General features: G+C 41.7%; 1 protein-coding gene across 1 annotated transcript; it reads left to right on the plus strand.

Moving 5' to 3' along the window:
* On the plus strand, nt 1–24,234 carry LOC124250382 (mitogen-activated protein kinase 6-like). The gene is made up of 2 exons (XM_046682178.1): nt 1–1,045; nt 24,013–24,234. The coding sequence occupies exons 1-2, from the start codon at nt 53–55 to the stop codon at nt 24,232–24,234; spliced, it is 1,215 nt and encodes a 404-aa protein (XP_046538134.1). The 5' UTR covers nt 1–52.
* The last annotated feature ends 1,116 nt before the right edge of the window (nt 24,235–25,350 follow it).

The following is a 25,350-nucleotide window of genomic DNA, read 5'->3' on the forward strand; positions in this document are numbered from 1 at the left end:
TTTACACAAGTTCAACAGTTCGAAAGGAAAAGGCAATAGTAAGGGTTTCAAAATGGCAGAGAAATTTGAAAGTCTCATGAACATTCATGGTTTTGATCTGGGCTCTAGGTATATGGACTTAAAACCATTGGGTTGTGGAGGCAATGGGTTGGTTTTTTCTGCTGTAGACAATGACTGTGACAAAAGAGTAGCCATCAAGAAAATTGTCCTTACTGATCCCCAGAGTGTCAAACATGCTCTACGTGAAATCAAAATTATTAGAAGACTTGACCATGATAACATTATGAAAGTGTTTGAAATTCTTGGTCCCAGCGGAAGCCAGTTAACAGACGATGTAGGCTCTCTTACCGAACTGAACAGTGTTTACCTTGTTCAGGAGTACATGGAGACAGACTTGGCTAATGTGCTGGAGCAGGGCCCTTTACTGGAAGAGCATGCCAGGCTTTTCATGTATCAGCTGCTACATGGGCTCAAATATATTCACTCTGCAAACGTACTGCACAGAGATCTCAAACCAGCTAATCTTTTCATTAATACTGAAGACTTGGTGCTGAAGATAGGTGACTTTGGTCTTGCACGGATCATGGATCCCCATTATTCCCATAAGGGTCATCTTTCTGAAGGATTGGTTACTAAATGGTACAGATCTCCACGTCTTTTACTTTCTCCTAATAATTATACTAAAGCCATTGACATGTGGACTGCAGGCTGCATCTTTGCTGAAATGCTGACTGGTAAAACCCTCTTTGCAGGTGCACATGAACTTGAACAGATGCAGCTGGTTTTAGAATCTATTCCTGTTGCACATGAGGAAGATGTTCAGGAGCTTCTCAGTGTAATTCCAGTTTACATTAGAAATGACATGACTGAGCCACACAAACCTTTAACTCAGCTGCTTCCAGGAATTAGTCAAGAAGCACTGGATTTCCTGGAACAAAATTTGACATTTAGCCCCATGGATCGGTTGACAGCAGAAGAAGTGCTTTCCCATCCTTATATGAGCATATATTCTAATTGCATCAAAGCAAAAAAGAACTTCTCCAAGGTATACAATATTAAAACTGGCAAAAGTCAATGAGGAAGAAAATATATTAAGGGCTGCAGGAGAGAAAAAAATAATCTACAAAGGAAGCCTTGTCAGGCTTTCAGTGGATTTCTCAGCAGAGACCCTACAGGATAGGAGATAGAATGATATATTCAAAATAGTGAAAGATAAAAACTGTCCTCCAAGAATTCTCTATCCAGTGAAATCATCCTTTTGATATGACAGAGAAATAAAAGCTTTCCCAGAAAAATGAAAGGTGAGAGAGTTCATCACCACTAGACCTGCCTTACAAGAAATGTCGAAGGGTGCCCTCCTACCTGAAACAAAAAGGCAAAGGCTTATGAAGCTTTGAGTAAGGAGGTAAATAGACATAATCATAAATTTGCAGCCATCAGAACAGGTTAGCAAACTTACAACATAAAAAATAAAGAGAAAGAAAGCATAAAAAATAACTATAAACACTTTGAGTCACAAATTCATAACACAAAAATGAACAATGTTGTGAAAACAATAATACAGAAGGGGAAGAGAAAGGGCTGGAACTGCATAGGATAATGCAGATAAGAAGCTATCAGAAAAAGGGCTATCTCATCTGTGAGATCTTTTACACAAACCTCATGGTAACTACTAAACAAAAATCAGAGCAGAGACAAAAATCATAAATAAAGAGAAAACTGAGAAAGCCACCACAGAAAACCACCAAACTGAAATGACAGACAGAAATACAAGGAAAAAGAAACAATGGAAATATAGAGCATCCAGAAAACAAAAGATCAAGTGGCAGTATTAAACCCCTATATATCAATAATCAATCGAAATGTAAATGGGCTGAATTCACCAGTCAAAAGACATAGAGTGGCTAGATTAAAAAACAAGACCCAACAATATGCTCCCTCCAGGAAGCACATCTCAGCTCTAAAGACAAACATAACCTCAGAGTGAAGGGATGGAAAATGATACTCCAAGCAAATAGCAAGCAAAATAAAGCAGGTATAGCCATACTTATATCAGACAAAGCAGACTCCAAGGTAAAATAGATAATGATACACTAAGAGAGGCACTATATAATGATAAAAGAGACATTCCACCAAGAAAACGTAACACTTATGAATATATATGCCCCTAACACAGGAGCACAAAAGTATATAAAGCAACTACTAACAGGGCTAAAGGGAGAAATTGACAGCAACACAATAATAGTAGGGGACGTCAACACCCTCTTACATCAATGGATAGATCACCCAGACAGAAAGTCAACAAGGAAACAGTGGCCTTAAATGAAACGGTAGACCAGATGGGCTTAATAAATATATACAGAATGTTCTGTCCAAAAATAGCAGAATACACATTCTTCTCAAATGCACATGGAACATTCTCAAAGATAGACCATACGTTGGGAAACAAGGCAAGTCTCAATCAGTTTAAGGAAATTTAAATCATATCAAGCATATTTTCCAACCACAATGCTATGAAACTAGAAATCAACTATAAGAAAATAGCTGGTGAAATCACAAATATGTGAAGAAAAAACAGTGTGATACTGAACAAACCCTGGATCAATGAAGAAATCAAAGGAGAGATCCAAAAATACCTGGAGACAAATGAAAACTAGCACACAATATACCAAACTTTTGGGATACAGCAAAAGGGATATTAAGAGAGAAACTTATACCAATATAGGCCTACCTCAACAAACAAGGAAAATCTCAAATAAGTAATCTTAAAGTACACCTAACAGAACTAGGGGGAAAAAAGAGTAAACAAGGCCTAAAGTCAGCAGAAGGAGGGAAACAATAAAAATCAGAACAGAAATAAGTGAAATAGAGACCAAAAAAACCATAGAAAGGATCAATGAAACTAAGAGCTGGTTCTTCAAGAAGATAAAGAAAATTGAAAAACCCTTGGCCAGATTCATTAGGAAAAAAAGAGAGAAGACTCAAATAAATAAAATCAGAAGTAGAGGAGAAATTATAATGGATATTACAGAAATAGAAAGAATTATAAGAGAATACTATGAAAAACTACATGCCAACAAATTGGCTGACCTAGAAGAAATGATAAATTTTTAGAATCATGCAGTGTCCCAAAACTGAATCAAGAAGAAAGACAGAATCTTAATAGTCAAATCACAAGTAAAAAGATTGAAACAATAATCAAAAACCTCACACAAAAAACAAAACTCCATGACCAGATGACTTCTCTGGAGAATTCTACCAAACATTCAAAGAAGATTTAATTCCTATCCCTCTCAAACTCTGCTGAAAAATTGAAGATGATGGGACACATCCTAACACATTCTACAAGGCCAACATAACCCTGACACCAAAACCAAAGACAACACACAAAAAAAAATTACAGGCCAATATCATTGATAAACATAGATGCAAAAATCCTCAGCAAAATATTAGCAAAATGAATACAGCAATACCTTAAAGAATCATATACCATGATCAACTGGAATTTATGCTAGGGATACAGGGATGGTTCAACATGCACAAATCAATCAATGTGATACATCACATTAACAAAAAGAAGAAAAATTACATGATCCTCTCAGTAGATGCAGAGAAAGCATTTGACAAGATCTAGCATCGATTTGTGACAAAAAACTCTCAATAAAATGGGTAGAGAAGGAAAATACCTCAATATAATAAAGGCAACATATGACAAACCCAGAGCCAACATCATACTTAACAGTGAAAAATGGAAGAACATTCTTCTGAGAACAGGAACAAGCTAAGGATGCCTAGTCTTCCCACTCTTATTCAACACAGTACTGGAAGTTTGGGCCAGAGCAATTAGGCAAGAAAAAGAAATAAAAGGAATCCAAATGGAAAGGAAGAAGTAAAACTGTCACTGATTGCAGATGACATGATTCTGTGTATAGAAAACCCTAAACAACGCACCAGAAAACTATTAGAAATAATCAACAACTTTAACTTGCAGGGTACAAAATTAACATACAAACGTCACTTGCGTTTCTATAGACTAATAATGAACTAACAGAGAGAGAAGTCAAGCATACAATCCCATTTATAAATGCAACAGAAAGAATAAAATACCTAAGTATAAATTTAAGCAAGGAGGTGAAAGAGCTATGTGCTGAAAAATATAAGACATTATTGAAAGAAATTGAAGAAGACATAAAGAAATGGAAATTTATTCCATGTTCATGGATTGGAAGAATCAACATAGTTAAAATGTCTATCTTACCTAAAGCAATCTACAGATTCAATGCAATCCCAATCAGAATCCCAATGATAGTCTTCATGGAAATAGAATGAAGAATCCTAAAATTTATATGGAAAAACAAAAGACCCTGAATAACCAATGCAATCCTGAGAAAAAAGAACAAAGCTGGAGGCATCACAATCCCTGACTTCAAAATATGCTAGAAAGCTATAGTAATCAAAACAGCATGGCACTGGCACAAAAACAGGCACACAGATCAATGGAACAGAATTGAAAGTCCATAAATAAAACCGTACATCTATGGACAGTTAATCTTCAGCAAAGGAGCCAAGAACATACAATGGAGGAAGGGAGGTCTCTTCAATAAGTGCTGTTGTGAATACTGGACAGCCACATGAAAAAGAATCAGTAATCTTACGCCATAAACAAAAAATTCATTCAAAATGGACTAAATACTTGAATGTAAGACCTGAAACCATAAAACTCTGAGAAAAACATATAAGCAGGACTTTGTTTGACATTGGTCTTAGCAGGATCTTTTCAAATACTATGCCTACTCAGGCAAGGGAAACAAGAAAGAAATAAATAGGACTCCATCAGACTAAAAACTTCTGCATGGCAAAGGAAACCAGGAACAAAATGAAAAGACAACCCACCAACCAGGAGAAAATATTGCAAACCATATATCCGACAAGGGATTAGTTTCCAAAATATATATATAATTCATACAACTCAACAACAACAAAAAACAACCAAATCAAAGTGCGTAGAGGACATGAACAGGTATTTTTCCAAATAGGATACACAAACGGCCAACATACACATGAAAATATGTTCAACATCACTAATTATCAGGGAAATCCAAAGCAAAACTGCAATGAGATTTCACCTAACACCTGTCAGAATGGCTATAATTAACAAGACAACAAATAACAAATGTTGGAGAGGATGTGGAGGAAAGGGAACCCTCAAACATTGTTGATGGGAATGCAAACTGGCACAGCCACTATGGAAAATAGTATAGAGATTTTTCAAAAAAATTAAAAACAGAACTACCATATGATCCAGCTATCGCACTACTATTTATCCAAAGAACATGAAATCAACAATTAAAAGAGATTTTCACATCCCTATGTTCATTGCATTACTATTCACAATAGCCAAGATATGGAAGCAACCAAAGTGCCCACCACTGGATGAATGAATAAAGACAATGTCATATATATATATACAATGGAATACTATTCACCCATAAGAAAGACAAAATCGTGTCATTTACAATAACATGGATGGACCTTGAGGGTATTAAGTTAAGCAAAATAAGTCAGACAGAGAAAAACAAACATCTATGATTTCACTCATATGTGGAAGATAAACAAACACATGGATAAGGAGAACAGATCATTGGTTACCAGAAGAAAAGGGGGTTGGGAGGGAGGGCAAAAGTGGTAAAGGGACACATTTGTATGGTGATAGATAAAAACTAGATTATTGGAGGTGAACACAATAGTCTATACAGAAACTGAAATAGAATAATGCACACCTGAAATTTATACATGATAAGCCAATATGACCTCAATAACATAATTTTAACAAATACTTAACTGGTGCAGCAGAGGCAAACACTGGCTGGAGATGGAGCAGGGTCCTGGACGTCTCTTCACTTGTTGAATTATGGGGATGTTGGTGAAAGGTGGTCCTGAAGAAGTGTCTGAGTCAGCTATTTACCAACCTCCGTAAAAGATGCCCCTAACAACTCACAGTACAGGACCACACCAGCACGTATGTACTGAATTCTAGCCTTAGTTATTGCCCTCGGAAATTCTCTTCTCCCCTGGGCAAGGGTCTCAGCAGAGATTGATGCAGAACATGTACGTGAGGGGCAGTGGTGTGGTGGAGTTGGCACAATATCTGGTTATTAATGTTCAGGAATTATGTGAGCTGACTGTGAAACATAGTCATTGTTAGTTAAATTATGTAAACTTAAAATTGAATTCATTATATTTTTGAAAGAAAGTAATAAATATCAAGACATCACTTCCTAGTTATTTTGTGATTAGCTATGCTCTTGAGGTTATTTATGTCTATTTGTATTTGTATGATGAAAATACTATATGCACATCTCTTCCCAACTCCATGTCCAGTGACATCAGGTTGGTTGGTTGCTTGAAATTGTATTTACACCACAAAACCCAGAAAACTCCATAAATCAGAGCTTTTCATCCTCAAGAGCTGGCTGTTAAACATTTACCAGCACACCACTAGGGGTGCATTTCCAAAGCTGGAGATCTGGGCTTGATGTGGATGTTGGCAGGTGATGCAAGAGCACCAGGAAGTTCTTCAGATGCTTGCTGATATCAGGAGCTCCACATGGACTGCAACTCACCCCCATGTCTCCACCTCCCTGTGGGGGAAGACAATGAAGAGGGCTCAGTTGGCTCTGGTGTTCATGTCCCAGATAATAGAATATGGGGAGTAGCACTCTATGATTCTGAGACTGAGTCATGAAGACCATAGAAAAGTGAGCCTCCCTCTCTGAGCCTCTCCTCATCTGTATTTTGGAGATGATAACAATAGTACCTCCTTCATAGGGTTTTTGAAATCTGAGATAACATGCATGTGAAGTTCTTAACGTAGACTTTGGCAAATAATAAAGAGTTCAACCAATGGAGGACTTTTAGCATGGTTAAATGGTTATAAAACGGCATGGTCATAAGATTCCCTGAGGATAAGCCTTCGACATTATCTGTGCCTCAGTTTCCCCATATAGAAAATGGGCCAAGTGATTATTTTGATCTTTTGAGGTTTGGGGAGCAATTCAATAAATTACGGCACCCAGTAAGCATTTAGTAAATAATTGCTAAAATGAAAATTAGAGTGCTGCTGAGACAATGCAGTTGGGACAAGGAAAAGCTGAATGGAGAAAGAATGTCCTTTCTCATTTCGCCTCACCATGGAAACTTGGAGAAATCTGTCAGCTTCTTGTTCAGGCTGCAGTAGAAGGGAGGATACCTAGAAGTGAATTTTTTTTCTAGGGAGGCAAGGTAAGTGACTCTGGGAGATCTTCATGCATAGTCTAAGAAGACCTATTATGGGAGATATTTTATGGGATGGTTCCAAGATGGAGCTAGACAGCCTCCCCAAGCTAGCATTTTTTTTAAGATTTTGTGGTTCTCAGAATTTGTCATTCTAGCATTTTAGGATTCCAGAATTCTATGATTTTATGTTTTCAGTGGTCTATGGAGTCTTCAAGTTGGGACAAAGATTCTTCCAGCTTTATAAAAGTGAGGAACTGTGGGGAGAGCATCCACATGACCTTTTACCTCCTCCTAGATGTTTTCATCAGCAACAGGAAGGTACAGTCAGTGCATAGCTGTTGCTTTCAGTTCCAGCCAAAATAAACTTGTAAAGTCTTAGCAACAAAATTCTACAGCATGAATTTGACACAGGGGTCCTTCTTCTATTGGAGAGTAGAAAGGATAGTGAATGGGGCTTTTGAATTTCCTCTGCTAAGAAAAATTATTGAAAACATGGAAACAAGGGAAAAGTGGTCATGGAACTTTTTCAAGTCAAGCTAAGCATACACATACAAGTAAGCATACACATACATGTTAAGCATGTGTCACTTAATGATAAGGATATGCTCTGAGAAATGCATCATTAGGCAATTTCATCATTTTGTGAACATCATGCGGTCCATTATTGACTGAAACATCTTTATGCAGTGTGTGACTGTATTTTGTAACATACTTGTTTAAAGATAACCTCATATCAAAATAGAATGTCACTTTGTTTACACAATTGATCAGGGTCTAAGCTTTTTACAATTCTGTGAAACTGCTATGTCTAATGACTATCTTTTCTGTTTGGTAGCGTATTTTCTAACACGCCTGTTTAAATATAATCTCATTCTGAAATGGAGTGTCAATTTGTTTACACAACTGATCAGGATCTAAGCTTTTTACAACTCTGTAAAACTGCTAACGCATGCAGACTTTTCTGTTTCGTAGAAAAGGTGACTTTTCCCCAAGTTAAAAAAATGAAATAAAATTAGACAATCAGTTTTGTATTTAACTCAGAATTTCTTTTTTTAACTCGAAAAATCCTAAAGTTTAATTTATCTTTTGAACCAGCTTTGTTTACACCTGGTTCCCTGCAATGAATTAAATAATCTTTGACACGTGTACAACATCTACTTTGAGAATTATGTTTTTATCATTTTAAGAATTATTCTTCTTTATTTCCCTCCTTTTCTTCTCTTCCTTCCTTACTCTCTCACTTCATCTTATCTCCCTTTCTCCCTTCTCTCTCTTTTCTCCTCATTTTTCTCTTTCTAACCCCTTTCTCTCCCTCTCCCTCTCTTCCTTCTTTCAAAGACTTTCCCCCTATATCTTCCTTCTTTATTCCTTCATTCTCTCTCTCATCTCACCCCCTCCCTCCTTTTGTCTTTCCTTTCCTCTCCTCCCTCTATTTCTTTCTCCTTCTCCCTCTTCCATCCTTCCTTCTGTCAAATGGTGTAGCATGGATGACTGGAATATCAGAAGAAGAAGAAAGGCATGATGAGACAGGGGAAATATTAGAACAAATAATAGCTGAAGTTTTTTGCAAAAGTAGTGACAAAGACCAAACCACAGATCCAAGAAGCTCAAAGAACACCAACCGAGTAAATACTAAAAAACCTACATGTAAGCATTTTATATTCAAATTTCTTGAAACTAAGACAGAAAAGATTTTGAAGGCAGCCAGAGGAAAAAATACCTATTACCTACAAGGAACAAATATAAGTGTTACAGCAGACTTCTCATTGGAAATCATGCAAGCAAAAAGACAACAGAGTGACATCTTTAAAGTGTTGAAAGAAAAAAACTGTCAACCAAGAATTCTATATACAGCAAAAGCGTTATTCAAAAATGAAGGAGAAATGGAGAGTTAGTGTTCAATGGGTACAGAGTTTCAGTTTGAAAAACTTCTAGAGATGGAAAGTGGTCATGGTTGCACAACCATGTGAATGTACTTAATGCCACTAAACTGTACAATTAAAAATGGTTAAAAAAAGAAAAATGGTTAAAATGGTAAATTTTATATTGTGGATATTTTACCTTTTTTTTTTTTTTTTTTTTTTTGCTAAGCAAGTTTCACCCTGAGCTAACATGTGTTGCCAATCATCTTTTTTCTTGAGGAAGATTGGCCCTGAGCTAACATCTGAGCCAATCTTCCTCTACTTTGTATGTGGGTTGCTGCCACAGCATGACTGCTGATAAGCAGTGTAGGTCCATGCCTGGAAACCGAATCCAGGCCACTGAAGTAGAGTGCACAGAACTTAACCCCTAAGCCATGAGGCCAGTCTCCCAAAATTTTTAAGTGAAAGAAAAATAAAGACTCTTAGAGAAAAAAGTGGGAGAGGGCATTCATTGCCAACATGCTTGCCCTATAAGGAATATTAAAGGAAGCTCTCCAGTCAGAAAGAATATGATTAAGGTCAAAACTTGGATCTTCACAAAGAAATTAAGTGAGTTAGAAATTAAATAAATAAAGCTTCAATATAATTTTTTTATTTTCTCTTTTTGTTTTTAATTGCTCCCCAAAATAATACTTTATTATTTGCAATGTATTTGGGTGTTTATAGCATATTAAAAGTGAAATATATGATAAGAATGACACAAGATACAGGAAGGAGGATTCAGCAATATACCATTCTAAGGTTCTTTTACTGCACATGAAATGGTGTAATTTTATTTGAAAATAAACTCCTATAACTTACTATTGTCTATTGCTTAGGGTAACCACTAAGAAAGTTTTCAAAAGAGATATAAATAATATGTCACATGCAGAGATAAAATGCTATCATAAAATACGCTCAAATCAGAGAGGGCAGAATAAAAGGAAACAAAAAACAAAGAAAAATATAACAAATAGAAAACAGCTAGCAAGAGGGTAGATTTTAATCCAAATATATCAAAAGTAAGCATATTTTGTACCATTTTTGAATTTTTTATTGAGGTTACATTGATTTATCACATTACATAAATTTCAAGTTTACATCATTATATTTTGACTTCCATTTAGACTACATTGTGCTCACCACAAAAAATCTACTTGCCATCTGTCACAATACTCATGTGCCCGTTTACCTCTTTCACAGAAAATCTCTATAATCTTGGGTTTGGCAATGAACTTTTACATATAACATCAAAAGCACATTCTATGAAAGAAAATTTACTAAGTTATACTTTATCAAAATTAAAAACACTTGCTCTGCAAAAGACACTATTAAAAGAATGAAAATACAAGTCACAAACTGGGAGAAAATATTTGCAAATCACATCTGATAAAAGACTTCTATACAACAACTATTTTAAATTGCTAATTTTTAAAATGGGGGGAAAGATCTAAACAGATGATTCAAAAAGAAGATATACGACATATATATGTATATATGCCCCTGGGGATAAGGGAGGGTTTCCAGTAGAGAACGTGGGTTCTGGAGGTTCAGGAGGATGATAGGGAAGGAGCATATGTGTTGAAATGAAGGTGGCGTATGAGTGATGATAAGAATCCAGCCTAGGTCTTCTGGAACTGCATAAAAGCCCATTTCTCAGTCTTCCTGCTGTTTTTTCTCCCCACGAGGGCTGAGTTCATTGTTCCTTCCCTCCTTTCTTCTTTTCTTCTAAAGATGGACAAGGAGACCAGATCCCAAATTATCCTCTCCAAAAAAAAAAATCAAAAGATAGCTGAGAACTCAATGAGAAGGCCAGACTGGGAGGGAGGGAAAGAAAATCAGTCAGTGTGAAATTTCCTGATGTGGATGACATGGAGGGAGGGGATATGGATGTTTAGAAGGATCAAAGCTGGTAGAGGTGAACAAAAGCAAGGATTGGATGGAAGGATGTATGATTGAATGATGAAAAGAAGGATGCATGGATGGGAGGATGGATGGATGAACAGCTGGATGGGTGGACAAATGAAGAGAAGAGTCATCAGGTATGGATAGACCAATGGATAAATGAATGGGAGGATGGCAAATGGATGAAAGGTTGAAGGTATTGTTGAATAGAAGGATGAATAAATAAATGTATTGATAGTTGGATGAGAGGATGTAACGATGGAAGAAAGAGTAGACGTATGGTTAAATGGGTGGACGGTAAGCTGGAGGGATGGGTGGATGAAGGTACAATGAATGTATCAGAGGAAAAAGGAAAAAATAATGGATGCTATAGGAAGGGTGCACAGCTAGTGTTTCAGATAATTTCCTGGTTGGATATAAATGGATGGAAGAATTCCTGGGTGACAGCAGAAAAAGAGAAGGTTGAATGAACCAGCCTGGTGGGGTAAGGCTTTTTGAAATTGGTGCACAGGCAGTTGGGGACGAATGGATGGATCTTAGAATGACATGTCTCTGTGAGGCTGGAGGTGTATAGTTCCTATAGATTGTGGGTTGGGGGGTGTTCAGTTAGGAAGTCATAAGTAAGGTTGTTGTATCTGTTAGTATGAGAGACTCAAAAATAATATTGACTTAAGCAAGATAACAGTTTATATCTGATGTGCCAGTCTGGGTGTAAGCAATCAGAGGCTGACATGGCAGCTCCAATGCTAAAAGCCCAAGTTTCTTCTGTCTTTAGCACCACAGTTTCCCAGAGCATTGCCTTGATCCTCACAGTTGAAGATGGCTTACAGCTACATATGCTGGGTCTGCATTCCAACCAGCAGGACAGTGGGGCACAGGCGTGTAAGGCAGAACCTGGAAGTGACAGAGGTCACTTCCCCTCAAATCTCATTTGCTCACAGTCTCAGTGTCATGCCTAGCTACAAGGAAAACGTAGTCTTTATTTTGGATGGTCTTGAGCTCAGTTCAGATTTAGGGGTTCTATTACCAAAGAAAGAAGGGGTAAATGAATGTAGGGGAAAAACTAACAGTATCTGCCATAGGGATTGGCTCACGGCTGATAGAGAAACAAAAGGAAAACAACCCGCAAAGAGTAGGGTTGATATCCAGTGGATGCACTCACTGTTGTGAAAGTTTGGAATAGGGAGTGGGGTCCCAGACAGGTTCTCAGACACAGCAGAGATGAATACCTTTGGGATGCTTTTGTTCACATGCTTCCAGATGATAAAGAACACCAGGATGGACACATGATAAACAGGAAGAGGGTGAAGACCTCTCAGATCTCCATGGCACCACGAAGAATGAACTGCCCTTGGTCAGGGGCCCTGGTTACAAAGATCCTGGGATTAAACTTATTCAATAACGTGAATACTTGCAGATTAAATTTCCTGGGAGTTGGGTCCCACATGGGAACTTGCTATGCTGTGGAATTTATATGACTTCTAGTCTCCCTCTGAGCTCACCATTGAGTGCAAGCTCGAGAGGCCATTCTCTTGTCTTTATTCCTTGAGCCCCGTCTTCACTCATGTCCTGCCCTCCAATTTTGTCCTTTGAGAGCACGTCCAAGGACATTGAATGCTCTAGGGTCAGGGGAACCAGGTTCAAGTCCTTCCTCTGCTACTTCCTTGATGCATAGTGATCTTGAACAAGACATCTCCTTTCTTTGATCTCAGTTTCCATTTCTGTAAAATGAGAATACCAACACAATACCTCCTTTTCCAGGTTGTTGTATGGATTAAATATATCGAAAACCATCGGCATGGTGCCATTACCATTAGTTATTCAACAGCCTACTCTCTAATCCAGGATCCTCAGGACTTTGAAATCTGTTCTCAGGGAGGATTTTCTGTAAATGAAGCATATGGCTACAGAAGTGAGGCTGAGCACAGACTGAGGCTGATGGCAGGTATTGGGCAGACGACAGCATGAACTGTCAACTAGGTGCTGGTCTAGCAGGGGAGGGAGGAAGAAGAAGGGAAGACTGCCCATTCCTGAACCTCTTCTGTGTGCTAGCACTGTGCTAAGATCTTTATGTTCATGCTTTCATCATATCTTCATGTCTCTGTGCATCATTCTCATTTCGCACACAAACAGATTGAGACTTGCCAGAAGTCACCAGGCTCTCAAGGGGCAGAGACAGAATTAATACATCAGTTTGCACCTCCAGGAACTACCTCCCTCCCACCAGTGATCTGCTCAGGGCTCCTTGCCTTGGGCTGTGTTGTGGAAGAAGATTCGGGGATAGGATTCCTCTCTTGTTGAAGCCCCAAACTAGTGGGCTAGGGAGGAGGCCAGACATCCCTCCTTCTGGCCTCTGGGGTCTCAATTTTGACCTTCAGAAATTGGACGTCCTAGGCCTCAGCCAGCTGACTTGGGTGGTTCCTCAAGTTTCTACTAATATCTTGATTCTTTTGCTTTAGCACTTTTTCTAGGGGTTGGGGGAGAGCCATCGTGCCTGCCTGTCTCCTCTGAGAAGCTCTCCCTGACTGCAGCCTCTGTGGCCCCATGTAGGCTCCCTGTTTAGACTATCCTGACTGTCTCCAGGTGAGGGAGGCAGTTATCTGATCTCTCCACCCAAACCAGGAAGAAGGGAGCTGGGAGACACCTGTGAGGCCAGGTTGACAGATTGAGGAAACAAAGAAGGTTAAGAAAGGTGAGAAGGAAGAAAAGGTTCCTTCCTGGCCTTCTCCTCACCCCTCAACCCCCTGTATTCCTAATAAACAATTACATAATCAGGTCCATCTTCCTCTCTTCCCTAGGCAGTAAGTCAGAAGGGGCGGTATCTGGGCAAAGAGCATGTGTAAACAAGAAGAGAGCAAGAGAAAGTGATTTCTGGGTGACAGAGAGCAAGAGAAAGAAAGAGTGGGAGTGAGCAGAGAGACGATGAAAGAGCCAAGGAGAGAGAGAAAGAGACAGACAAAGTGTCAGAGAGAGACAGAGAGAGAGAAGCAGGGAGAGGAAGGGAGGGAGGGGATGATTGGCTTGGGCCCAGGGAAACAAGGAGGAGGAATCAGAGAAGGACACAGGCACAGATAGAGGGAGAAATGGAGAGAGATACATACAGGGAAAGGAAGAGAGAGACCAACTAGAGAGAGACACTCACTCAGATGTGTAGACAGAGATAATAACTGAGAGAGATCCAGGGACATGGGGTGATCTAGAGAAGCAAGAAGCAGAGATTCAGAGGAAAGAGCCATTGCACTACTGAGAGACTGAGATAGAAGTTCAGAGAAAGGGACAGAGAGACACAAAGGAAAGTAGAAACAGTCCAATGAAGGAGAGGTAGAAGTGCCTGAGTCAGAACAGGGCTGCATCAAGGAGGAGAGACATGAGCCTGTCAAAGGGGTAGGTGACCTGGCCAAGACCTGCCAGCATGGACAGGGAAGCCTCATGAGCAGCCAGCACAGTTGTGTTTCCAGTGCACCTTCTGTGTCAGGTCCTGACAGACCTGATTTCTTTTAATCCCGACAAGTCTCACTGGTGATGATTACAGCCGATACCTCTAGAGCACTATGTCCCAGGCACATTTAAGTACTTTGCACACATCTCACCTAATCTCCACAACAGCCCTGCACAGTGAGGGCAGCCATTATCTCCATTTTACAGAGCAAAGGGGTTAAATAACTGTCCAGATCACCAGCTCATAGCTAGTATTCAACGCCCAGCTATTTGAATCCTATCTGTCATTTTAACTCCTCAACTCCCAAAAGTGAGAACTGGGGACTCTGGGGATGTGGCCCCCAAATTCGGAAAAGTGAGAGATCTTAGGTTGGTGTCCAAAGTCTGACAGAAGGAGCCTATGAACACCCTGAAATGATCATGCAACATGGAGCTCCCTCGTGCCCGCCTGGAGAAGCTGTGTGTTCAAGCATTTTGGATCCCTAGAAGGTATAGCTCTTATTTATTCCACACGTGGTTGTCATGAACCCTACTATGTGTCAGGCACTGTTCTGGAGGATAGCAAGGGGGTCCAGGAGGACCAGAACAAACAATCACAACAACGGTGAATAGTCAGCATGAATTCCTGCCTCACAGAGCTGACATTTGCGTAGGAGGGGACATGGTCAGAGCCTTTGCCTGATGCTCCTGGAGTTTGTCCAGCTTGCTTTGGCCTCAAGGCCTTTGCCCTTGCTGTCCTCTTCCCAGGCAGTGAGCCAGAAGGGGTGGTATCTGGGCAAAGAGTATGTGTAAATAAGAAGAGAGCAAGAGAAAGTGATTTCTGGGTGACAGAGAGCAAGAGAAAGAAAGAGTGGGAGTGAGGAGAGACACGATGAAAGAGCCAGGGAGAGAGATAGAGAAAGAGACAAAGTGTCAGAGAGAGACAGAGAGAGAGAAGCAGGGAGAGGAAGGGTGGGAGGGGATGATTGACTGGGACCCAGTGAAACAAGGAGGACGAATCAGAGAAGGTAGCCATCTTTCTTCTCACACCTTCTCATGGCTGACTCTCAAAAGTCACCTCCTTAAAGAAGCCCTCGCTGACCACCCAACCTAAAGCAGCCCCCACCAGTTAGTTAGTATCCATCATATTTCCTTGCTTAATTTTCTTCATGGCATTTATCACTACCTGAGGTCATATTTATTCCACATGCTGCTGGCTTTAGTCTGTCTCGCCTGCTGGAAATTACAAACTCCACGAGGGGAGGCACTTTGGTTTTCCTGTTCTTGGCTGCAGCCCCTGTGCCTACATTAATATGGAGCATGTGCTCACTCATCCTCTGTCCATCAGCAACAACAACTGACTCATGCATCATGCTCCCCATGGACCACTAGGCACTCCATGCTCCTTACAGGTTTTAACTCAGTTAATCTTCCAGCCACTCTTGGAGGAAGGAATTTTAGATGGGGAAAGTGAGACAGAGGTTAAGAAACTTACTCAGACTCACAGAGTTGCATGATTCAAGCTCAGGCACTGTGGCTCCTGAGCCCTGCTCCTCAAGACTCCACCCTGCTGGTCACCTGAGCCCATCCATTCCTGTCTTCCCACCCCAGGCCTGGTGCGATGGGGCCATGCTCAGCTTCCCCCATTTCCCACCTGGCCTGACTTCTCATTTCACAACCTCAGTCCCAGCTCCTGCTCTTGAAACTGTTTCCTTTTGAAACAGAACAAACACCAACCTTGGCGAGGCTGGCCCCTTTCCCACCCACACAGAGATCTGGCCCTGACAGGAGAGCTAATTCACGGGGTGGCAGGGTGGCTGGGCAGGGACAGCTCTGGCCGGATGACCTTCAGAGCCAGCCTGGCCAACCTGTGGGGAGCTGCAGCTCCAGTCTAGAGCTGGTAGCCTCGTGCGCCCCCTGCGGGAGCAGTGCTGCAACTGCAGGGCCGGTTGGGAGGGGAGATGCCACAGGAATTTATAGCGTGCCCCTGGACCTTGCAGCCCGGCCTTTCTGCCTCTCTGTCTGGCTTACATGATTTTCCCCGTAGAAGCCAACATCCTAGCTGTTCTGTAATGTTCTAGAAGGCCTATGCTCAACCTCAGGGCGCCTACTGTCAGGTTCTTTCTCTTCTTTGGTTCCTTCAGCTTCTCTCTCTCTCCCTCCCGCACTGTCTCTGTCTCTCTTCTTTGGGGGGAAAAATGCTTCAGTGGGCCCTTCGGTTGTGTAAAAGAAAAGCCGAGGACTTATTTAGGATCCAAAACATTTAAACCAATGAGGAGGAAACACACTGTATGATAATATTTACCCCCCTACCTACCCTGTAGGGGGGTGGTTCCTGTGACCCATTGCAGTGGAGCAGATGCACTGCCCCCACCCTGGTGGGAGCGTCCTCAACCTCCTTCAGAATCTACCTCAGTTCAAGTGGTTGGTAAACTGTTGACTGTGTAAAAAGAGATTTTCAAAAAAAGGGAGAAAAATGGAAAACTGGAAAAATGAAATCGTGTATCAAATGAGTGAGCATGTCAATGTTATTCTTTTGCAGTTCCTTTTTGTGTGAGTCCACAATTGAATCTCACTGACGTTGATATTCACTGTGCCAACTTAAAAAAGCATTTTGCCTGTTATTTTAGCTCAAAATGAGTTTATTTGGGAATAGCCAAAAGAATTGGAACTGCAGATGGGCAAGCTGTGGTGAACCATAGGTAAACCCAGAAAACAAATAAGGGGAGCTGCCTTTATAGAGAAAAAGGGGGAATAGGGAGGGGCTGTTACAAGGCAAGTCCTTTGGGGCAAAGTAACAGTTGGTGGTGGCAACAGCTTCTCATTGGCTGAGCTGCAGCGTTTCTCATTGGCTGGGTCGTCACCAGGTAGGGAGAGAAATCTTCCTTCGTAGTAAAGTAGTTTTACATCCTGTCCAAGATGCAGGCCTCCATCTCTTCCTGTTGGTGTAATGGGCAATGTGTGATAGGGCGTGAGAGCTCCCCCTACAGGCCTTCCCCATCCAATTTAGTTGAGGTTTCTTTTATTAATTTGCACAATTGTGTGTGCTTTTATTTCATTCCCAACTTCATTTTCTTTTAGTTTAGAGCTAATGCCAACTGTGTGTCTAGTGTCGAGTGCAGTAAAATAGAATCAACAAATCACACATATTTTTCATCCTTTTCTAGTATTTTGTTTCTGTAGCAGCAGTATATGCCAGTTCTTCCTGTGTATACACCACAGCTTAACTTCTCCGTCTGCCCACTCAGTCTTCTTCTCCCTTCCACAGGTGTTGCTTGATCCCAACAGCACTCCTTAAAGAACATCCTATACAACAAACTCAGGGTCCACTTCCCAAAGAATCCAACCTGCAACGGCCATGAACTGCACAAAGACAGTTGCCTACGTGTATAGAAGTTAGTCATGTGCTCCCCTGAAAGAGCACCCTGTTTTTGTGGATGCATTCAGATGTACATTCAGCCTACCACCTGCTGGCTATCTGTTATGTGTCTGTCATATTGTGCCACCTCCACTTCATACACCACAGAGGAAACCACAGGAGGCAGCTGGAGGGTGATTCTGAGACCTGGTACAGTTTGAGGAATGCCGAAGACTACTGACACTCTTAAGATACCGCCAAGCCTCTTTGGCCTGGACTGTGACATCCCAAGTGCCTCTATGGATTCAGGTGAGCCCAGGTTTTTGTGCCAAGAACATCCATTCTGTGCTGCTTTGCTCTCATTTCCTGAGCAATGTAAACTGTAAAGCTATATCTAATATTGAACAGCTGAGACTAGGTAAACCGAGTAGCTAATGATACAGATGGAAGCTTGATCATCAACATGCAAATGACTGTGCCCGATGAGTGCAGCTAAATTGCACCTGCATGACTCATGTCACCAGATTGAGGTATGGGCATGGTATATGTCATAGGCAGCTCAGGCTGCTATAACAAGACCATAGACTGGGTGATTTAAACAACAGACATTTATTTCTCACAGTTCTGGAGGATGGGAAGTCCAAGATTAGGATGATGGCAGATTCAGTTCTTGATGAGGGCCCACTTCCTGGCTTGCAGATGGCTGCCTTCTCCCTGTGTTCTCACATGTTGGAGAGAGGAAGTTCTGGTGGCCCTTCTTATAATGGCACTAATCTCACCATGGGGGCTGCACCTTCATGATTTCACCTAAACTTAATTTCTCCCCAAAGGCCCTGTTTCCTAATACCATCACATTGGGGGTTAGGCTTCAACCTATTCAGCTTGGGGGGAGACAAACAGTACCCAATCTTTATTTTTCAGTTAATCACTTGAGACTTCATATGCCTATATTAGCAAGAATCCAATATTTACCTCTCCTTCCCAAATTGTCCAGGAATCCAGGAGTTTACTCCCAAAGGTGTCAATTTTGATCCAAGAAGCCAGGCAATGAGAAAACAGTATTGTCCCTTGGGTTCATATCTGCCTTCACTCTCAGGGGGTGTGAAAAATTGGTACTTCCTGGGCAATGCCTCCTCTTGCTGTATCAGTCAGGCTCCAGCAGGACATAGATGGCAAAGTCACAGGGCTTAACCATGGAGAGGGTAATAGTAGTCCTATCTACAGGTGATTGGGCAGGGCAAAGGGAACCTCCAAGGTCAGGTGAAGCACTCAAGAGAGTGAATCCAAGGAGGTGGGATCATAGGGATTGCCTTGGATTCTGGCTACCACAGCATCCTTCTGCCCACCTGTCATTGACCTGCTTCTGGCCTGCAATATGGAGATGGTGGCTGAACCTCCTGATGCTGTCCTGAGCCATGAGGTGACCTTGAGAGTTGTATCACAGTTCACTCAGGGAAGAAAACTCCATGAGGATTATGGAATAAGGAATTCATTATAGGAGTTAGACCTTACACAATGGTGGGAGGGGCTGGGAAGAGAAAGATCTGAACAGGGAATCAAAGAATCAGAGAAACCAGCCCTGGAATAACTAAGTGAGTCAGGGCTTTCAGAAATCTGGAAGCTAGGCACATCCACTGTTAGAGAAAGACCATGAAGGGGGCTGATGAGGAATTTCTCTGGAAGATTACTGGCTTTTTGGGCTAACCCCTGTGAGTTCACAATGCTATATCTGGTAGTGGGCTTGGGGCCAATTTTGATCAGCAGGACCAGAAGTCAAGAAGGAGAGATGGATGCAGAATAAGAAGATCCAGGACAAATGAGAACTCATCAACAACTCTGCATCTGCCTGCACTGGAGATGCTGCAGAGAACTACACAGACGCAGCTTCTACTTACTTGATGCTCTCATGCTCATACTTTATAGAAAGTAGACAATAAAGAAATTAACAAATATATAAACAAGGGGTCAGCTAGTGAGTATGTAACAAATAAAATAAAATAGCATGAGAAAATTAAAAGTAACGGAGGCCTACTTTAAATAAGATGGTTCAAAGAAAGAATCTTATAAAGAGAGTATTTATGTAGAGGTCTGGAGGATGAAAGAGAAGCCAGCTGAGAAATAAAAGGGAAAGGGAATTTCAGGCAAAGGGAACAGCAAGTGCAGCGACCTCAGGCTGGAAAAGGCTTGGTGGGTTCAGGAAACAGAAAGGTGGCCAGTGGGACTGGAGCGTGGTGACATTGTGACTCATGGCAGCGTGGCAGAAGATGACAATGGAGAGATAGGCAGAGAGTAGATCGCAGAGAGTTTTGTAGGCCATGATAAAGAATTTGGGTTGTCATCTTTTTTATCACTCCATTCAAAAATCAAAATCCAGGGAAGAAGTACTTGACTAATCTGACTTGGGTCATGTGACCCAGGGGAACATGCTTGGGGCATCTTGATTGAAAGTTCCAACAAGACTTCATCTCACTGGGGACGGCAAGACATCCAGAGCTAAAGCAGGTGCTGTTACCTGAAGGAGATGGAATGGAAACTTGGAAGGCAAAAACAAAAGATATCCATTATAGCAATTCAGTGGCACAAGAGCACCACCCCAGTTTTGCAGTGAGAAAAAATACGTATATATGTCTTAACAGTAGCAATTATTTAAAAATAATTTAACAAATGAATCTCTCCTTCTCCTGGCTCCCTGTGATGCTGCCACTTCAATGGCATCTGCACATTGATTTCTACTTCGTCCAGATGCCCGTCCTCCTCTTTTCACACAACTGTTCCTTCTCCTGAGTCAGATTCTTGGGAGAGGTTTGTGGAAGTCCCCACTGCTTCAGGGCTGTTAGGAAAGCTACACAAACAGAACACAACGCCTCCTCATCACCACAAATAGCATCCCAAGCCCTTCCCTTCCCTCCCAACCCTTTTTTAACATTGTGCTGGTTTTTAGACAAGCCCATAAATTCTTCAACAGGCCTCCAGTCCAAAGGTGGAGTCTTGAATATGGCCCAGCCTTACTGACTTCCTTCTATGTGAATCTGGTCATCAAGGGTCTAATTGGATTGATGATTAAGTGAGACCCACCCAGGATATTCTCCCTTTTTTAGTAAGGAAGATTGGTCCTAAGTTAAAATCTGTGCCAATCTTCCTCTATTTTGTATGTGGGATGCCACCACAGCATGGCTTAATGAGCCCTGTATAGATCTGCACCCAACATTTGAACCCAGGAACCGTGGGCCACGGAAGTGGAGCATACAAACAGCTACTACACCACCAGGCTGGCCCCATCTCCCTTTTGATTAACCCAAAACCCACTGATTTGGGACCTTAATTACATCTGCAAAGTCACCTTGCATTTGCCATGTTCTACTTGCTAGAACCAAGTCGAAGTCTCACCTTAACTCTGTCAAGAAAGAAAAAATAATCCTCCGGTATCCAGGCACTGACCTGTCACTCACAGGCAAGTCTTGTGTTCTGTGTTGAACACAAACAACTCCACAGTCTATCAGTATCAGACACGGCCACTCTTTGACCACGATGGATCAAGACGTAATCAAGACCACTCCATAATCACATCTGAACACAGACAAAACACAAATATTGTCCAAACCACAAAATACCAAGTATCCCTGTCTCCCAGTTAATGTGAGTAGTTTCTTAAACAATTGCAGCTTTTGCCTCACTATAGTGTACCCTCCCTATAGGTAGGAGTTATTAAGTTGTCTGTATTAGTCATCTCAGGCTGCCATAACAGATACCATAGCCTAGATGACTTAAACAACACAAATTTACTTTCTCACAGTTCTGGAGGCTGGAGGTCCAAGGTCACGGTGTCAGCATGATTGAGGTCCTGTGAGAGCACTCTTCCTGGCTTGCCAAAGGCTGCTTGCTCACTGTGTCACATGGTGGGGGGAGAGAGAAAGGAAGATCTTCAGTGTCTCTTTTATAAGGGCACTAATCCCATCATGAGGGCCTCACCCTCATGACCTCATATAAAGTTAATTACCTCCCAAAGGCCTCACCTCCAAATATCCTCACACTGGGGTTAAGGCTTCAACATATGAATTAGAGGCTAGAGAACACAATTCAATCCATAGCCATCACCGATCATAGAATTACCCTTCTTCCTAACAGCATCTATGCCAGAGCAATACACCATTTCCTTAAACCCTCTGCAAATCACCTAACACAAACCCAAATCCTATAATGAGTTCTTCCTTAGACCCTCTTGCTGAGAGGCACACAGTCCCCCATGGTGTGAGCTCTCTTTCACCGCAACAAGTCATAAACCCAACTTGTTTGACTACAGATGTCTTCCTGGTGGTCTTTGACTAGAGGGCATTGACACTGTCTTAGGGACTATTTGCTTGCCAGAAACAGAAACTGAGTAAAAGAAATGTAGGTAAAAAGATATGAAGAAATTTCATGGAGAACATTAAGGGCAAGAGAGCTCTATCTCAGTCTTTCTTTCTCTGTTAACTCACAGCCTCTTGTTTTGCCTCGCTCAACATGCCTGCTTATGCCCCTCTCTATAGATCAACTTCTTGTACAAGGTTTTTAACTTGTGAGCCCACAAACTATGCCTTGAATGGCTCTCTGGCTTCCCTGGCATTGTGACTTACTCAAACAGAGTGACTTTGAGTCTATAGTCTCAAAGGAGAGAATTTTATTGATCTAACCCATGAGTCAGTTTCTTGTCCCCTCACCATATGAGGAGTTTGTCCTTAGTCCAAACTGGCCAAGACGGTGAGGTAATGCAGTAAAAATCATATGACTGTCTAAAACATCCCTTTGCCTGGGGCTGTGGGTGGGGAATAATTTCAAAATATCCCTTTGACCAAAGTTTGGTCAATCTCCTCAACTGTTCATCCAATCTCTAGATAGGTGCCTTCAGATTTAGTGCCCATCTGGAAGCTATGGACAAGGGTCATATGATGTAAATCCTGGAAACTTATGTAAAAGGAGCCAACCAGCCCTTTTGTCAGAGGCAGATACAGAGAATATGGCTTCCTCTCTACTAGACTTTGTCAAGTATCTTTTGGACTCTCCCCTAAGTACTGAATTCTTCTGAGGTCTTAAAACTGTTGGAGTGCAGGAAAGGGTGGTGGTCTACACTGACCTCAAGGTTGAACTCTGGCAGAACTCACATTGTTGAAAGCTTAAATGAAATATTTTAATGAGTAGATAAAAACAAATGAATGACTTAGGAATAACAGATTTGTGAAGTAATGTACATGGCAGAACTGGTAGAAAGCGTGGACCTTGGGAGAATAGTCACTACAGCGGTAAGAAGTGGTTGAAGCACTTAATATCTTTGAGCACAGGTGATGGAAAATGACTGCTATATTGAGCAGAGAAGGATGTCTTGGGAGACTATAAATGACTCATAGAATCCATTCCTGCTGATGATGCTGAAATAAAGTTGGCCTCAAAACATTCTATCCTTCCTTGGATCACTCACTCAAGACTCAAAGTCCAAGGAGAGAGCATTGATGAATACAGAGTAGATCATGTGCCTGCCCTCTGGCTCTACAGGGGCTGGGTGGAGGAAGAGCCTTATTCCCTGTGTTAGACTGAATTCTTCCCGATTTTTCACTCTCCTGTTACAGGATTATATGCTCAACTTCTTTGCCATGTAACTTTGCGATCTCTCTCATTGTGGGCAGAATATATATCCCAGCCCCATGGATGTTGGGCCTGACCGTGTGACTTGTTTTAACCAACAGGATGTAACAGAAGCTTTAAATGTGCTGGCCAGTTTGGTAGACTCTTACACTGCTGTCTTCTGCTATAATGATCATGCCCCAGATAGCTGCTTCCCCATCAGCTTGGGCCCCACATTGAAGGGCTCCAAGCTTTCAGTTGGATTCAGGTCTTACTAACAGAGTTTCCTGTGTCAAGGTATAATATACATTATCTAACCAGGTAATGTAGAAGAACATGGCTACTGCATTTCTAGCACATGAAAGAATACTTCACTTGTTCACTCATTCATTGATTTACTACTTTTTCATCTTCCTATGTTTCCTTGTCTCTTCCTACCACACTATTCCCCACTATTCCCCCTCATTCTATTCTGCCCTTCCTTTCCTTTACTCCTCCTCCTTTCTTTCCTCTCCCCACTACTCTTTTTCTCCTTCGCCCCTGTGTCTGTGTTACCATCAGTTCTCTGACACCAACTATGTGTGTTACAATCGATTCTATTCTGACACAAACTACCTGGAGTCAGCGTCAGACTCCACAGGTTTAAGGGCTCCATCCCACAAGAGTGAACCCACTTCAGATGCCACCTGCAAGTTTCCGGCATCTCGACCACCCATGCTTCTGCCCATCTGGCTAAAATTCACAACTTCCTACAACCCCCTCATTAATACACTAATTCACTAGAATAACTCACAGAACTCAGGAAGTACTCTAGTTAGGATTACAATTTTATTATAAAGGATACAACTCAAAAACAGCCAAATGAAGAAAACACACATAGAGCAAGAACTGTCAGGGAGATACAGAGTTTCTATGCCGTCTTTGTGGAATCTGGGCTCCCTCTCAGCACAACATGTTCACCAACCAGGAAGGCCCACCAAGCCTTTCTGTCCAGAGTTGTTATCAGGGTTTCATTAGCAGGCATGATTGACTAAATCATTGGCCATGTGGTTGAACTCAGTTTCCAGCCTCCTTCCCCTCCCCAGAGGTCAAGCTGGCACAATTTCCAACCCTCCAAAGCTTCTCTAATCGTATGATTGGTCTTTCTGGTTGACCAGCTGCCATCCTATCTAAGGGCCTACCATGAGTCACCTCATTAATATAACAAAGTCCCAGGAAGCAGGGATAAAGATCAGATACATTTCCTTTCATATTATACCTTGTTTTCCCCTGTTTAAAGTTTGTCCATTCCGTTACCATAGGGATACCGAATAGAGAGAGAACAAGGGCCTAAAGCCTCTCCTTGGTCCAGGAGGAGAAGTCAGCCCCAACCTCAACCCCTAAGGGTAGAAGGTAGACGTGATCTGCTTACCTTGAGGGACAAAATAAAGCCAAAATCCTCCTCAAATGTCTCCTCCTCATCCAAGCAGTGCCTAGGGGAGAAGATGGTAACTTCTCACAGCAGTGAAGTCAGGAAGGACTGAGCTTGGGCTATACTATATCCTGGGGTTGAGAGAAGATCCTAGGAGAAATACACAAAGTCTCCTTCTAAAGGAAATCCTTGGAGAAAACCCTCAATGTGCTTGAGTGAACACAGGAGTCTCTCATTGGAATAAACGCCCTCATTCCCAAATGACTCAAGACATTTTCTCTGACTAAGCCTCCACACTTCCTATTCACTCCTTACCACTGCCAGGTCTCTCTCTTCGTACCACTGATCACTGCCTACCATTATGTTGTTTATTTACTTTCTCCCCGACTTGATGTCAGTTCCCAGAGCGCAGGGATGTCTCCCTGGTTACTGTCTAACCCCAACATCACTGCCCTGCCTGGCCTTCAATAGGCACTCACCGAACACTT

This window comes from Equus quagga, chromosome 13, assembly GCF_021613505.1.
Source record: "Equus quagga isolate Etosha38 chromosome 13, UCLA_HA_Equagga_1.0, whole genome shotgun sequence".
Lineage (NCBI taxonomy): Eukaryota > Metazoa > Chordata > Mammalia > Perissodactyla > Equidae > Equus > Equus quagga.